Source organism: Saimiri boliviensis, chromosome 5, assembly GCF_048565385.1.
Source record: "Saimiri boliviensis isolate mSaiBol1 chromosome 5, mSaiBol1.pri, whole genome shotgun sequence".
Lineage (NCBI taxonomy): Eukaryota > Metazoa > Chordata > Mammalia > Primates > Cebidae > Saimiri > Saimiri boliviensis.
In genome coordinates, this window is record NC_133453.1 from 145245363 (window position 1) to 145259653 (window position 14291).

A 14291-nucleotide genomic window follows, 5' to 3' on the forward strand; every position below is an offset into this window, starting at 1 on the left:
TTAGGATGTAACACTAAAAACATTTAATAATATTATTTCAGAATATGGTCTTCGATTGGCGAGCCATATATTTGTTAAAGAAATTTCACAAGATAGTTTGGCAGCAAGAGATGGCAATATTCAAGAAGGTGATGTTGTATTGAAGGTATAGTCATGTTCTTATATTTCAATGAACTGAAATAGAAGACAAATTCTAGAGTTACCATGTAGTTTGTGCTCTTGTTTGAAGCAATTTTGCCAAAGAGAATTAAAAATCAGTGTTTGGGGGAGAGGGATATAAATTACCTTTACACATTATTACATGTTAACACTGGTACTTTAGGTTTCACAGGGTCATCCTAAGATAAATGTCACTCGCCAGTAGGGACTACTTTGTGGATAGGTGTGTCTGTTCTTAAACATTGGGAAGTTTTGATAATTGCTTCCAGGTATCTTCGAAATGCTTGTTTGTTTGTTTATAAGTAATGGAAAGTAATAGGCTTTTGGGAAGGAGTCAGGGGATCTAATTTGAGTTTTTCTGATAGCAACAGTGCAGTAAAGATTTTATCTCAGAAAGATGGAATACTCTGATAGTTTAGAAAAGTATTAAAGAGACTATTTTGGTTCTTATAGCAAGAAATAGTTTGAATATTCCTGTTTATAGCAAACTAAGTTAACATTTGTATTTTAACCATTTACTTTTAACCTGTAATTTATTTTCTATTGCAGATAAATGGTACTGTGACAGAAAATATGTCATTGACAGATGCAAAGACATTGATAGAGAGATCTAAAGGCAAATTAAAAATGGTAGTTCAGAGAGATGAACGCGCTACGCTGTTGAATGTCCCTGATCTTTCTGACAGCATCCACTCTGCTAATGCCTCTGAGAGAGATGGTGAGTGTGATTCTGTTTGAAGGTTCCCTCCAAGTGACCTAGTTTCTTAAAATACTAGGGAGATTAGACATCTTTGAATGAAACAAGAATTTTCTACAAGCCAAATACTTTCAGAATCCGAGAGTTTTATATATATATATAATGTATTTTTTTCCCCTGTAGACAACTCACCACTATTGATTTGATCACTGGCTGATGAAATTAATGCTTAAACTTTTCCGTTTTATATGTAATTATACTTACTAGCTTATCTTCATTATCACTGGAATACCTTATACTGACTGTAATTATTTTTGTGGCAAACTAAGTAGCACTCTCGTTTCTTTAACAGACATTTCAGAAATTCAGTCACTAGCATCAGATCATTCTGGGCGGTCACATGATAGGCCTCCCCGCCGCAGCCGGTCACGATCTCCTGACCAGCGGTCAGAACCTTCTGATCATTCGAGACACTCTCCACAGCAGGCGAGCAGTGGCAGGTAAGAACACTCTACCTTTTAAAATACAGAGATTTTGTTTGCTTAATACCAGTATCTGAAATTGCTTACAAATACAATTAAAAGATGGATTACTTTTGAATATTCAAGATTATCTATCTTTCTCAATTTAGACACTTTTAAAATCTAAAATAACAGCAAACTTTTCCTTAAAGGGCCAGATAGTAAACACATGTCAGTCATGCAAGCCATGGAGTCCTTGTCACTGCTCAACTGCAAAAGCAACCATAGACAATATGTAAATGAAAGGGGCATGACTGTGTTCCCATAAAACTTTATTTACAAAAACAGTTGATCCACAGCTGCAGTTTGCCATACTTTTGCATTAGAAGATGCTAGCAAACTTCACGAATCTACTACTTGGGAAAGTTAACTATAGAAGTCCTTTAATAAACACATTAACCTGGACTTTTAAAATACATTAGTGTTGGCTGGGCGTGGTGGCTCAGGCCTATAATCCCAGCACTTTGGGTAACCAAGGCAGGCAGATCACTTGAGGCCAGGAGATGAAGACCAGCCTGGCCAACATGGTAAAGCCTTGTCTCTATTAAAAAATATAAAAATCGGCCAGGCGCGGTGGCTCACGCCTGTAATCTCAGCACTTTGGGAGGCCGAGGCGGGTGGATCACGAGGTCAAGAGATCGAGACCATCCCGGTCAACATGGTTAAACCCCGTCTCTACTAAAAATACCAAAAATTAGCTGGGCATGGTGGCGCGTGCCTGTAATCCCAGCTACTCAGGAGGCTGAGGCAGCAGAATTGCCTGAACCCAGGAGGCGGAGGTTGCGGTGAGCCGAGATCGCGCCATTGCACTCCAGCCTGGGTAACAAGAGCGAAACTCCGTCCAAAAAAAAAAAATGTATATATATATATAAAAATTACCCAGGTGTGTTGGTACACTCTTGTAATCCCAGCTACTCAGGAAGCTGAGACTGGAGAATTGCTTGAATCGAGGAAGTGGAGATTGCAGTGAACTGAGATAGCGTCACTGCACTCCAGCCTTGATGACAGAGCAGGACTCTTTCTCAAAAACAAAACAAAACACTAGTATTTATGCCAAAGGATCTGGTATAATGGTAGTATGTGACCTACCTGAGTTTGTCTGTCTTTAGAGTCACATGTACATTTGAGAATTTGAAGAAAATTATGATTCTTCTCTCCAGAAAAATGCAAATGTGCACACAGCAATTTGCATACAATTTCTGGATCTTCCTAAGGCTCTATAGGCTACCAGCAGACCCATGGTTAACTGCAGTCCCAATGAAGATCACTTGAAACATGAGTCCAGAGCTGAAGAGATAGTTTAGAAGAAAAGGGAACCCGTATATGTTGTTGACGGGAATGTAAATTGATAGGGACATTCTGGAAAACAATGTGGAGGTTCCTCAAAAAATTAAAACTAGATCTACCAGATGATCCATCAATTCCACTTTGGGGTACATAACCCAAAGGAAATGAAATCACTGTCTCAAAGAGAGATCTGCACTCCCCTGTTTGTTGCAGCATTATTCACAGTAGCCAAGATATGGAGTCAGTCTAAATGTCCATCAATAGATGAATGGATAAAGAAAATGTGGTATATGTTTCTACACACACAATTAAGTATGATTCAGCCTTTAAAAAGAAGGAAATCCTGCCATTTGGAACAACATGAATGACCCTGGAGGGGATTGTGCTAAGTAAATAACCGGACACCGACAGACAAACACTGCATGACCTCACTTACTGTGGTTACCTAAGCAAGCTGAACTCATAGACACAGACAGTAGAATGCTGGGGTTGGGGGCAGGGAGAAATGGGAAGATGTTGGTTAAAGGGTACACAGTTTTAATTATAAGGGAAATAAGTTCTGGAGACCTGATTTACAGTGTGGTAACTGGAGTTAATTATAGTTGAAATTTGCTAAGAGAGTAGATCTTAAGGTATTCTTTTGACACACATTAAGAAAAGTATGTGAGGTATGGATATGTTAATTAACCTGGTTAGGGTCGTCATTTGAATATGTATATCAAAGCAAGTATCACTGTTGTATACCTTTAATAGATACTATCTTTGTTTGTGAATTAGATCTCAAAGCTGGAAGGAAAAAGTAAATTTGGGTCTAAATCTGAAGAGGTTATTTAGGATTAGAGATGTTGAATTGAGACTTAAACTTGCATAGAGGTGTTAGCTGAAGCCACAGAAGTCAATAACATTGCTAAGAGAAACGATGATTTGGAAAGAAGGCCGAGAACTGGGAGGACTGGCTAACAGGGAGCACATTCTTCTAGGAAGATGAGGAGGCAAGGGGGAAATAAGAGGAGAGGAGTGCCTCGCCAGGAGAGAGGGTTTTTTTAAAGTTTATAAAAACCATAGTGACACAATAGTTAAAACTGTATATTCCAGAGAAGATTAGCATGGCCCCTGCACAAGGATGACACACAAATTCATGAAGTGTGGTCCATATTTGAAAAAAACAAAACAAAACAAAACAAAAAAACAACTATATTCACAAAAGTGTTTGGCTTTCTACTAAAATGGGAACTAGTAAGAGGATAACTTGTAAGAACTATGAATATGGTTGCTAATGTTGTATCCAGTGTAGTTTTAATATATTTGTGAAGCTGATTATTTCTAAGTTTCAAACTTGGATTTCTAAATTATAGGAACGCTTGTGTTTGTTTTAAGGATGTAATGATTTTTTAAAGGAATGTTACGGCATGTTACATGTAAAGTTGGCTAATCTTTTAACTGATGATGATTTTTAATTGCTGCAGTTCTAAAAATCTTCCTGAGACAGCATAGATGTTATCAGGAAAAGGATTACTGCTGAAACACATGCATGCACAGTGATAGAACACCTTTCATGATTCATGGGAGCTGCCGAAATTTTAACATCCCCGACTCAGCTAGAAACCAGGCTTATCTCAAGTAATTTGGACATGATTTCTCCTTTTAAATAAAACAATCTTAATCAAAATCTCAAATGTTCGGACATTAGTTTGGATTGTAAACAAATTCTAAATCCTAGAAAATTCTTTTTGGTATCTACTTTGTTCATTTAGATTTCTTCAACATTTAGAATCTGTAGCCTTAACTTAAAAGTTGAGGTTTTTTCCCCCTAAAATTACTATTTTTGTATTATATTGTAATGTTTTATTTCTCCTCGGAATCTTAAGTATTCTCATTGGTAGCACCAGTAATATGGGAGCTTTTAAAAATATAGACTTCTGGGGTTGCCTTCAGTTCATCTGAGACTGAGGCCATTTGACTCTCAAATAACCTGGGGGTTAGAGGTACCAACACTTCTGTCCCACCCACAGCACACAGTCACAAATCTACCTGTGATTTTTAACTTCCCAGAAGCGTAACTATTAACAACCTATTGTTGACTGGAGGCTTACTGATAACATAAACAGTACAAAGTTTGTAGGTTAGATGTATTATATACTGTATGCTTTTAAAGTAAGCTAAAGAAAAGAAAGTTAATTTTAAAAATCATAAGAGAAAATACATTTACTGTTCATTAAGTGGAAGTGGACCATCATAAAGGTCTTCGTCCTTGTTTTTCTTCATCCCTCATTTCCTTCATTCTTGTTATCACATTCAGTCGTCTGAGGAAGAGGGAGGGGTTGGTCTTTCTGTGCTGTGAGTGGCAGAGATGGAAGAGAATTCGAGTATAAGAGGACACACACAGTTCAATCCCATGCTCTTCAAGGATCAGCTGTACTTTTTTTTGAGCTCCTGGTATTTTTCTCTTCTGCGCACTACTAGCTATGGAAACTACTGATTAGAAAGTATAGTGTATAAAATCAAATATAGTACTTCAAGCACAGAAGGAAAAACTCTTCAGGTTCTTTTCATATTTTTGTGGTGAGAATTTAATGCCTGAAAATTTAGTAATCTGCCTACAGACAAGATATAAATAGTACCAGTTGCTTAAAGGTTTCATTTCCACCCTAAAGTTTAATCTTCAAATCCTGTAACTGTGGAGTTTTAATTTAGAGCATGACCTGCATTTTGAGAAATAACTTACATACATTTTAAGAGTAAAATGCTAGCGTTAAAAAAAAAAAAAAAAAAGGCTTTCGGACTTCCATGTAGTCCTTTGCTTTTGTTACTTAATTTTGGCTGTATAAGTGTCTTTTTGTTTTACAAACTGTGTTTAAATTATCTTTAAAGAAGTGATACAAAAATGTCTTGGTCTCTGTGAGAAAAGTTTCACTTGAGTGTAAAAGGAAGTCTATCATGGCAAACATCAGCCTTGCCCTATTCTCTTCCTAGATTGCTGAATATTTTTGTATATTTTTAGGATGTGCCATTATCTGCTGAGAATAACCTCTTCATCTTCATTTTGTTAGAAGCGATAGAATATAGCGATTTCTAAGGGCTTTGGAGCCAGACTTCTGCATTCAAGTCCCAGTCTGCCATTGGTAACTTGCATAACCTTGAAACCTCTGTGTTTCAGCATCACCATCTGCAGTGAAGCAGGCAGGTCATATGTTACAGAATGGTGAGAAATTAGTTATTACAATACCTGGTGCACATGTTCAATACTGTAATTTTTGTGGTGATTCATAGTAGTAATAATAGTATCATAAGTTAGAATTTCCAAATGTGCTTTCTCATCTGCTCTGAGATTTCCTCATTCTGTATTTAAGCAAACTAAAATTGAAAGGTCATGATAAAAAGTCCATGGTTACGTTGTTGACATGGGATTGGGGCCAGGATTAAAACTGTTGGCTTTTTGACCCAAATCTTTGACCTTACTGATGTAGAGAAAGAAATTTCGTAGCTTAATTACTACTTAATCTTCAGGAAACTAAAATCCACAAGAGTTACATTGTTGTCATGACCTACTTATGTTCCTCTGTGTGATATTCTTTTCTTAGAGAGCAAACATATGGAGAGAATGCTGAGAAAAACACACAAGCTTGTTCTTCATTATAATTAGATGAACAAAGTACCCTCACTGTTGTCTAGAACTGGAGTTGGCAGACTGCAGCCTGTGGGCTAAATCCAGCCTCCTAGTTTTGTAAAGTTTTATTGGAAACCCATTCCACAATGGCATAATTGAGAAGTTATAAGAGAGACTATATGGCTGAGGGAATCAATTACAGAAAAAGTTTCCAAATGCTTGGTTTGGAATGTTAAAATAGTTTTGCTTTGTTTTTAAATTCAAAGACATTAGGGATCCCAGCACTTCGGGAGGCTGAGGCGGGTGGATCACGAAGTCAAGAGATCGAGACCGTCCTAGTCAACATGATGAAACCCCGTCTCTACTAAAAATACAAAAAAATTAGCTGGGCATGGTGGCGCCTGCCTATAATCCCAGCTACTCAGGAGGCTGAGGCAGGAGAATTGCCTGAACCCAGGAGGCAGAGGTTGCAGTGAGCCGAGATCGCGCCATTGCACTCCAACCTGGGTAACAAGAGCAAAACTCCGTCTTAAAAAAAAAAAAAGACATTAGGGAAAATTATCGCAGTGGTTTTCTTATGTCTTGATGCTTGTTGCTGGGCTTGTTTGCTTTGTTGTGCATTTGACTTAGTATTGTTGCAGAGCTCACTGTGGGTCAAGACTTGCACTGTAGGAGCTAGGAGTACTTCGAGAGGCCACAGTCGATAGTGGCACTGCTTCTTCATGATACTGAGTGGGTATCACTGAAAAGATGATTTCACTGATCTTCCTGTGGTCCCGGCATAACCAGAGAGTATTTGATTTGCAGGGCATGATCTAAGCCTCTGCTTGGTTACATAGCAATTTTCCTCATTTTTACAGCTATTATGACAGATCCATTTTATATTTGCCTCTAGGGGAACAGCAGATGTTTACCTTTTTTGTTCTATAAATTTTTATAAAAGTTACTATGATTAGTACATTATGGAAAAGATTCTATTACAGTAAAAGATCAGACTAACAGGATAAAATTGAATTGTGGAAAACTTAAATTATTAAGATTTACATTTTGCATTCTACCCATTTACATTTTGTTACACTCATTCCCTGAAACGTCCAGAGATCATCTAAGGCCTAAACTGTTTTCTAAACTGTTTTCTAAAGTGTTTAGGGAATGTGTTTTCACAAATAAATAAACTATCCAGTTTATATTTAGCAAATTCATTTTATGAAAATGATTGCTTCTGAGGTGAAAAGCAGGGTTTTGAGAAGGTTGAAACTTTGTAACAGTTATTTAATCCCTTTATTCATTGTCCTCCTGAGAAATGCCTCTACTGAATTCTAAATTAAACATTGTGTCAGCACTGATACAGCTTATGATATAGCAAATACTTGATAGTAAAACTAAATTTTTTGAATCAGATTTTTAGCCTAAATTCGTTTTTGGCCAAGTTAAGATCATACATTTGGAATCAAAACCTCTTATCTATACAATCCACTCCATATTACGAGTTTTTTAAGAGTGCTGAGTAAGTCCAAATATACATGAAGGTAGAGCATGTAATGTGTGGTCATGTGTCACTTGATGGGGGTACCATCTGAGAAGTGCATCCTTGAGTGAACATCATAGAGTGTTCTTAAGACAAACCTAGGTGGTAGAGTCTGTTACACTGCTAGGGTATACAGTATAGCCTGTTGCTCCTAGGCTACAACAGACCTGTACAGCATATTGCTGTACTGAATACTGTAGGCAGTTGTAACAACAGTTAGCATTTATGTATCTTAAACAGAGGAAAGGATAGTAAAACTACAATATTTTAATCTTGTGGGACCACCTTTGTGTGTGGGGTCCATTGTTGACTAAAATGTCCTTATGTGATCTTAGCTTTTAAATTAAAAGATGTAGTTTTTTTATTTGAACAACTTTTCCTCTTACCTTTTTATAATTGTTTTCTTCAACATTTGAGAACTATAAATATTCTTTGATCTTACTGTATATGGTTTCTGTCACATATTGCTTAATTTTCTCTGGAACTTACATACAGGTTGAGCTTAGCTAATCTGAAAATGCAAAATTCAAAATGCTCCAGAATCCAAAACTTGAGTCCCGACATGACACTCAAGGAAGATGCATTTCAGATTTCACATTTTCAGATTAGGGCTGCTCAATGGGTAACCAGTGTGATACACATACTCCAAAATCTGAAATCCAAAACAGTTCTGGTCCCAAGCATTTCAGGCAAGGGATGCTTAAGCTGTGCAGCTTTGCCAGTAGGCTAAAAATTATTGTTGAAACATCCTAATATTGATAAGCTTTTTTTTTTTTCTTTTTCTATTTCAGATGTGGAGAGGTAACCATCTTCTGACTAGTGAATTTTTTTGTTGGTTTGTTTTTTTAACTTTTAGGTGTAGGGATACATGTGCAGGTTTGTTACATAGGTAACCATGTGTCACTGGGGTTTGTTGTACGTCTTATTTCATCACCCAGGTATTAAACCCAGTATCCAATAGTTATCTTGTTGGTTGTGGTCCCTCCTCCCACCCTCCCCGCTAAAGTAGACCCGTGTCTGTTGTTCTCCTTCTTTGTGTTTATAAGTTCTTATCATTTAGCTCCCACTTATAAGCGAGAACATGCAGTATTTGGTTTTCTGTTCCCATGTCAGTTTGCTAAGGGTAATGGCCTCCAGCTCCACTTAGTTCCGCCAGAAGGCATGATCTTCTACTTTTTTATGGCTGCATAGTATTCCATGGTGTATATGTGCCACATTTTCTTTATCCATTCTGTCACTGGTTGGTATATAGGTTGATTCCCTGTCTTTGTTATTGTGAATAGTGCTGCAGTGAACATTCGTGTGCATATGTCTTTATGAAAGAATGATTTATATTCCTCTGGGTATATATCCTGACTGGTAAATTTCAGATTTTATTTACTGATCATTGGTGTTAGTCTTTTGTCTAAATAAAATAAATTTTGTAACTCCAATTTGATAGGTGCTGTTATTCTCAACAAGACTTACATATATTGTTGGTAGTGAACATGGTGTTGATACTACTATGTGTTCTTTTTTAGACACACCATAAGGTCCTTTACCTTTGTGTGTGTGTGTGTGTTTTTTTTTTCCCTGTTTCCCTTTCATCTGTGAAAGATAGAAAGGGTGCCAGTTAGAAAGATATGATTCATTACGTATCTCAGTGGTTAACGAATCAATGACTTCTTTCCCATGGCTCCTGTACCTTTACACCATGACTGGTGTGCTTGGTTCTGAGTGATCAACAGGCACCACAGTGAATGTTCCTTCTGTAGTGAAGGTTGAGAGATTTTACCAGCAGTGTGGATGCTATCATGCTCATTCTTCTTCTGTCATATACTTACTGATGTCACATGTATGTTACCAGCGTGTGATGATAAATGTCCTGAGCAATCTGAGGTGAGATCCCTGCCATCATTTGAATATAAAGCTTATATCCAAATGAAGACAGCAAATACATAAATTTGAAAACATGAAAAAGTAATGCTATAGAGAGAATCAGGGTAGTATGATAGTGAAGCGGGAGGGGACAGTGTGAGATAACAGACTTGGGGTAGGTGAAGATAACAGACCCTGGTAGGTGAAGATCATTCTGGAATAATGCAAAGCATGTACTGCTCCTGAGATGGAAACTCAACCTGTTGGAAGAGCAGCAGTATAGCCCATGTGGCTGCATTACATGAAGAGCAAAAGAGAAAGTGATTTGGAGATCCAAGAAGAGAATTTTTTCTATTTAAAAAAATTTGTAGGGCTGGACGCAGTGGCTCATGCCTGTAATCTCAGCACTTTGGGAGGCTGAGGTGGGCAGATCATGAGGTCAGGAGTTTGAGACCAGCCTGGCCAACATGGCGAAACCCCGTCTCTACTAAAAATAAAACAAAAATCAGCCAGGCATGGTGGCAAGCACCTGTAATCCCAGCTACTCAGGAGGCTGAGGCAGGAGAATTGCTTGAATGCAGGAGGCAGAGGTCGCAGTAAGTCAAGATTGTGCCATTGCACTCTAGCCTGGGTGACAAGAGCAAGACTTCATCTCAAAAAAAAAAAAAAAAAATTTGGTTAGAGATAAAATGAGTTTTTTTTTAATGTTGTTTATTACTTGAAATATTATTTAATGCTTTTTTTGCTAATTCGTTTTATCTGGCATTTCAAAGTGAGTAGAATATTGATGACATTCTGAACTTTTGTGAACCAACTTTTATTTTGAGTTCACAAGAATTTTCGGTTACTTCATTGACATTACAATCTGAGATTTTATTTTCAATGTGCTTTCATGAGGGGCCAGAAAAGGGAAGATTTTGGTTGATAACATTTCTCTAGTTAATGGAAACCCCAGTGTTTCTGTGATTGCTGTTAGATTTCAGCAGTTAAGAGACGATTATAGATCAAGTAGCAGAAAGACAGGCTTAAATATTTATCATATATCCTCTATTTAAAAAGAAAAGTAGTGGGTGTGGCGGCTCACACCCGTAATCCCGACACTTTGGGAGGCAGAGGTGATAGGATCACTTGAGGTCAGGTGTTCAAGACTAGCCTGGCCAGTATGATGAAACCTTGTCTCTACTAAAAATACAAAAATTAGCCAGGCGTGGTGGCATGTGCCTACAGCCCCAGCTACTGGAGGCCTGAGGCAGGAGAATCACTTGACCCCGGGAGGCAGAGGTTCCAATGAGCCGAGATCATGCCACTGCACTCCAGCCTGGGTGACAGAGCGAGACTCTGTTTCCAAAAAAAAAAAAAGAAAAAAAAAGTATATTTAGCTGGGCATGCTGATGTACATCTGTGATCCCAGGTACTTAGGAGGCTGAGATGGGAGGATTGTTTGCTTGAGCCCGGGAGGTTGAGGCTGCAATGTGCCGTGATCACACTACTGATCTCTAGCCTGGGTGACAGAACAAGGCCCTGTCTCAAATACTGTGAAAATAAAAATTAAAAGTATAAACTGTATTTGCTTCATCAACTGAGACTTGCTTTCTTCTACAAGTATAGTATTTAAAAAATGGCAAATTTTAAAATGGACTCTTCGACTTGTCTATATGTATAAAAATAGTAAATGTACAGAAAATCTTATTTGCAGATTTTAAGACATGAGACAATCCTCTTGTCTTTTAGAGAATCCTAATAAGATTTGTGACATTGGTCTCCTGCTGCAAAATCTACCAAATAAGCTGCACAAAGTGCTATTTTACTCATAAGTATTAGTTGAAGTATACAATAATCGTTAGGCCACCAGTGAAGGTAGAACAACACAATTCTTTAAGTGAACAAAGAGTTCTCTTGGGCTTTCCTCAGTTGTTTCTTACTAAAAGTTGTCCATATCCGTGAAAATTACTTGTGTTTTTCTTCTAATGCGGATGGGCTAGATTAATAGATGAATGTTTGAGGTAAGTGGGTACCGAATAAGCTCCATATATCCAAATTACTACCTGAAATCGTATCACAGTGAAATAGACTCAGATTTTTTCAGAAGCATGTTCATGAACACATATATGTATTAGAAAATAGATTATATGTTAAAGGACAGGTTCACATTGTGGGAAATGAGCTTGCAGAATGACAAGGTGGATTTAAGGGAATTACTCTCCTGCCTTCTCAGTATACTTCCTGGGCAGCTTTTTTCCCATTTTGTTCCCAGGTCCCAGCCCTGGATCTCTTGTTTTCTCATCCCTAGACTTCTCTGGGTACCAGGGCAGAGAGACAATTTTTTAATTGCTATGAAGGAGGAACATCAGTGTGTAAATATTTGTTTCCAAATTAGAGGATTGCAACATTCTAAGTATGAAACTGGAGTACGCCTTCACTTTTCTGTCTCTCATGCAATAGAGCCCTCCAGGCTGAAATTTTCCTGTCAGTGGAAAAAAAACTTTGGAATACGGTTAACTTAAATTCTTAGCATATTTTTATTGTTAATTTCAGGTGAGATAATCCAATACGTTTTAAAGGGATTAGTATGTATCTTTTGTTTTCAATCTAAACTATGTTGTTCTTGCCTACCTTATGCAATTAATGAACTTGTCAAAAGTATGTGTAAATTTGTTTTTATAGGACAAGTCTTTAATTTGTAATGGTGAGTTGGCTTTATAAAAGGACATTCTACTTGATTGAATGTTCAGCCCTCCATTTCTTTCCTGTATTAAGGTTATTTTTTTAAAGAAGGCACAATTGGAGTTGATTGGAAAGGTGTTCGTAGAGCTAGAAGTATGAGGGAAAGCGTCATGAAGTGGCCACCTGGCATATCTTATCAATCAGGAGACAGCAGTTTCCATGAACAGAGAAAGTTGAATGTGAAGAAATTAAATATAACAGGGGAGTAATGAGGGATTGGCTGGTAAGAACTAAAGAAAGAGCTCGGAAGATTAAGAACCTCAGATAGAAGGAGCAGCTTCTCCCCTTGGTGCTGAAAAAGAGTGCCAAAGGAAGAGGCTCCTACCCATCCATCCTCAGGGCTGAAAGCTCTGGCTCTTGGAAAGGGCACAACTGTGTCTCACTGAGTGGCCGAGAATTTGCTGTGGTGTGGCACTAGACGAACTTGCGCGGTGTTTGTACTCACATGTGCTGGGGAGACTTCACACTAGAGAACCATTTGAAGGAGTCTCTGGGGCAGGCTACTGGCCGCTGAGTACTTTCACATGCTAGGCATTGCAGGAGCATGCTGAGGGGACGCACCCTCTCGCCTATGGTGTCTCTCCAGGACCCCGTACTGACCATGCTGCGTGCCCACTGCCTATACTAAATGGCTCTAGACAGTTGTGCTTTCACACCCAGAGTTTCTTACTTGAAACAGCATGTTACTCCTTGCTAATCTAATTGAGTGTATTAATCAGCTGCCCTGGGCACACATTTGATTGGGTAAGACCTAAAGGCGGCTCTGTTTACAGTCAGTCCATTCGTATGAGTTATAAAAACTCTATCAGATACTTCTTTACAGTCCATCTTTGTCGAGCAGCTGTCTTGCCTAGAGCGTTCAACTAGCTCAGAGGCTCTAGGTAACAAGGTCATTACCTTTAGCTTGTTATATGCAACTTAATACGAAAAAAACATAACTGGTCGTACCCTTCTGGGGAAAAGCAGAAGTCTCCTTAAGAGGGTTTTGAGTACCTTAAAATGCCCAAAGTTTCCTTCTAAGCTACTAGGACCTAGAGTATGTAAACATTAGTCTGATTCCAAACACATGATATTTACAGAAAGCTTTCCTCATAATGGCCAAAAAAAAAAAAAAAGACACATTTTTTAGGCTTAAGTATTGAGAGCCACTAGGATAGAATTATGTGAGGAAGGGCCAGGCATGGTGGCTTGCACCTGTAATCCCAGCACTTTTGGAAGCCAAAGCGGGAGGATCACTTGAACCCAGAAGTTTGGGCTCACCTGGAACTTAACTTTTTCTACAAAAAGTAGAAAAAGTTAGCAGGATATGGTGGCATGCACCTGTAGTCGAGTTACTCTTGGAGGCTGAGGTGGAAGGATTGCTTGAACCTGGGAAGTTGAGGCTGCAGTGAAGCATGATAGTGCCATTGCATTCCAGCCAGGGCAACAGTGAGACCCTGACTCAAAAAAAAAAAAAAAAGAATTATGTGAGGAAGGTTTGGGGAAAATGTGATTCATTATCACATCCTCACCAATTTCTTTCAATAATTGCCACTGATTATTGACTAATTTCATGCGTAAATTCAGATTTTGTCTTGACTTCGTAGTCATATTTGCTTGTGACAACATCTTAATGTTTGGAAAAGTTGGTTGTTTCGTACTGTAACTCTAGATCTGCATTGTCCAACACCGTAGCCACTAGCCACATGTGACTGTTGAGCATTTGAAATGTGGCCAGTCCAAATCGAGTTGTATTGTTAGTGTGAAAGACATCTAGGATTTTGAAGACTTAATGCACAAAAGATGTAAAATACCTCATTAATAACTTAGATGATGAAATACTATTTTAGATACATTGAGTTAATAAAATTTATAAATTGATTTCACCTTATTTAACATGAATTCTAGAAAATTTTAAATTACATAATCAGG

General features: G+C 38.1%; 1 protein-coding gene and 1 non-coding gene across 7 annotated transcripts in view; both read left to right on the forward strand.

The window, feature by feature from the left end:
- Window positions 1-14291, forward strand: part of TJP1 (tight junction protein 1) — a 242759-nt gene that overhangs the window by 187067 nt on the left and 41401 nt on the right. For all 6 annotated transcript variants that reach the window (XM_039479941.2, XM_039479944.2, XM_039479939.2 and 3 more), the window contains 3 exons: window positions 42-145; window positions 709-877; window positions 1209-1356. In XM_039479941.2, coding sequence (XP_039335875.2) covers window positions 42-145; window positions 709-877; window positions 1209-1356 — 421 coding nt within the window. The remainder of the gene's footprint in view (window positions 1-41; window positions 146-708; window positions 878-1208; window positions 1357-14291) is intronic.
- Window positions 3713-3822, forward strand: LOC120368286 (U6 spliceosomal RNA). The gene has a single exon (XR_005582471.1). It is a non-coding gene; the product is annotated as a U6 spliceosomal RNA (small nuclear RNA).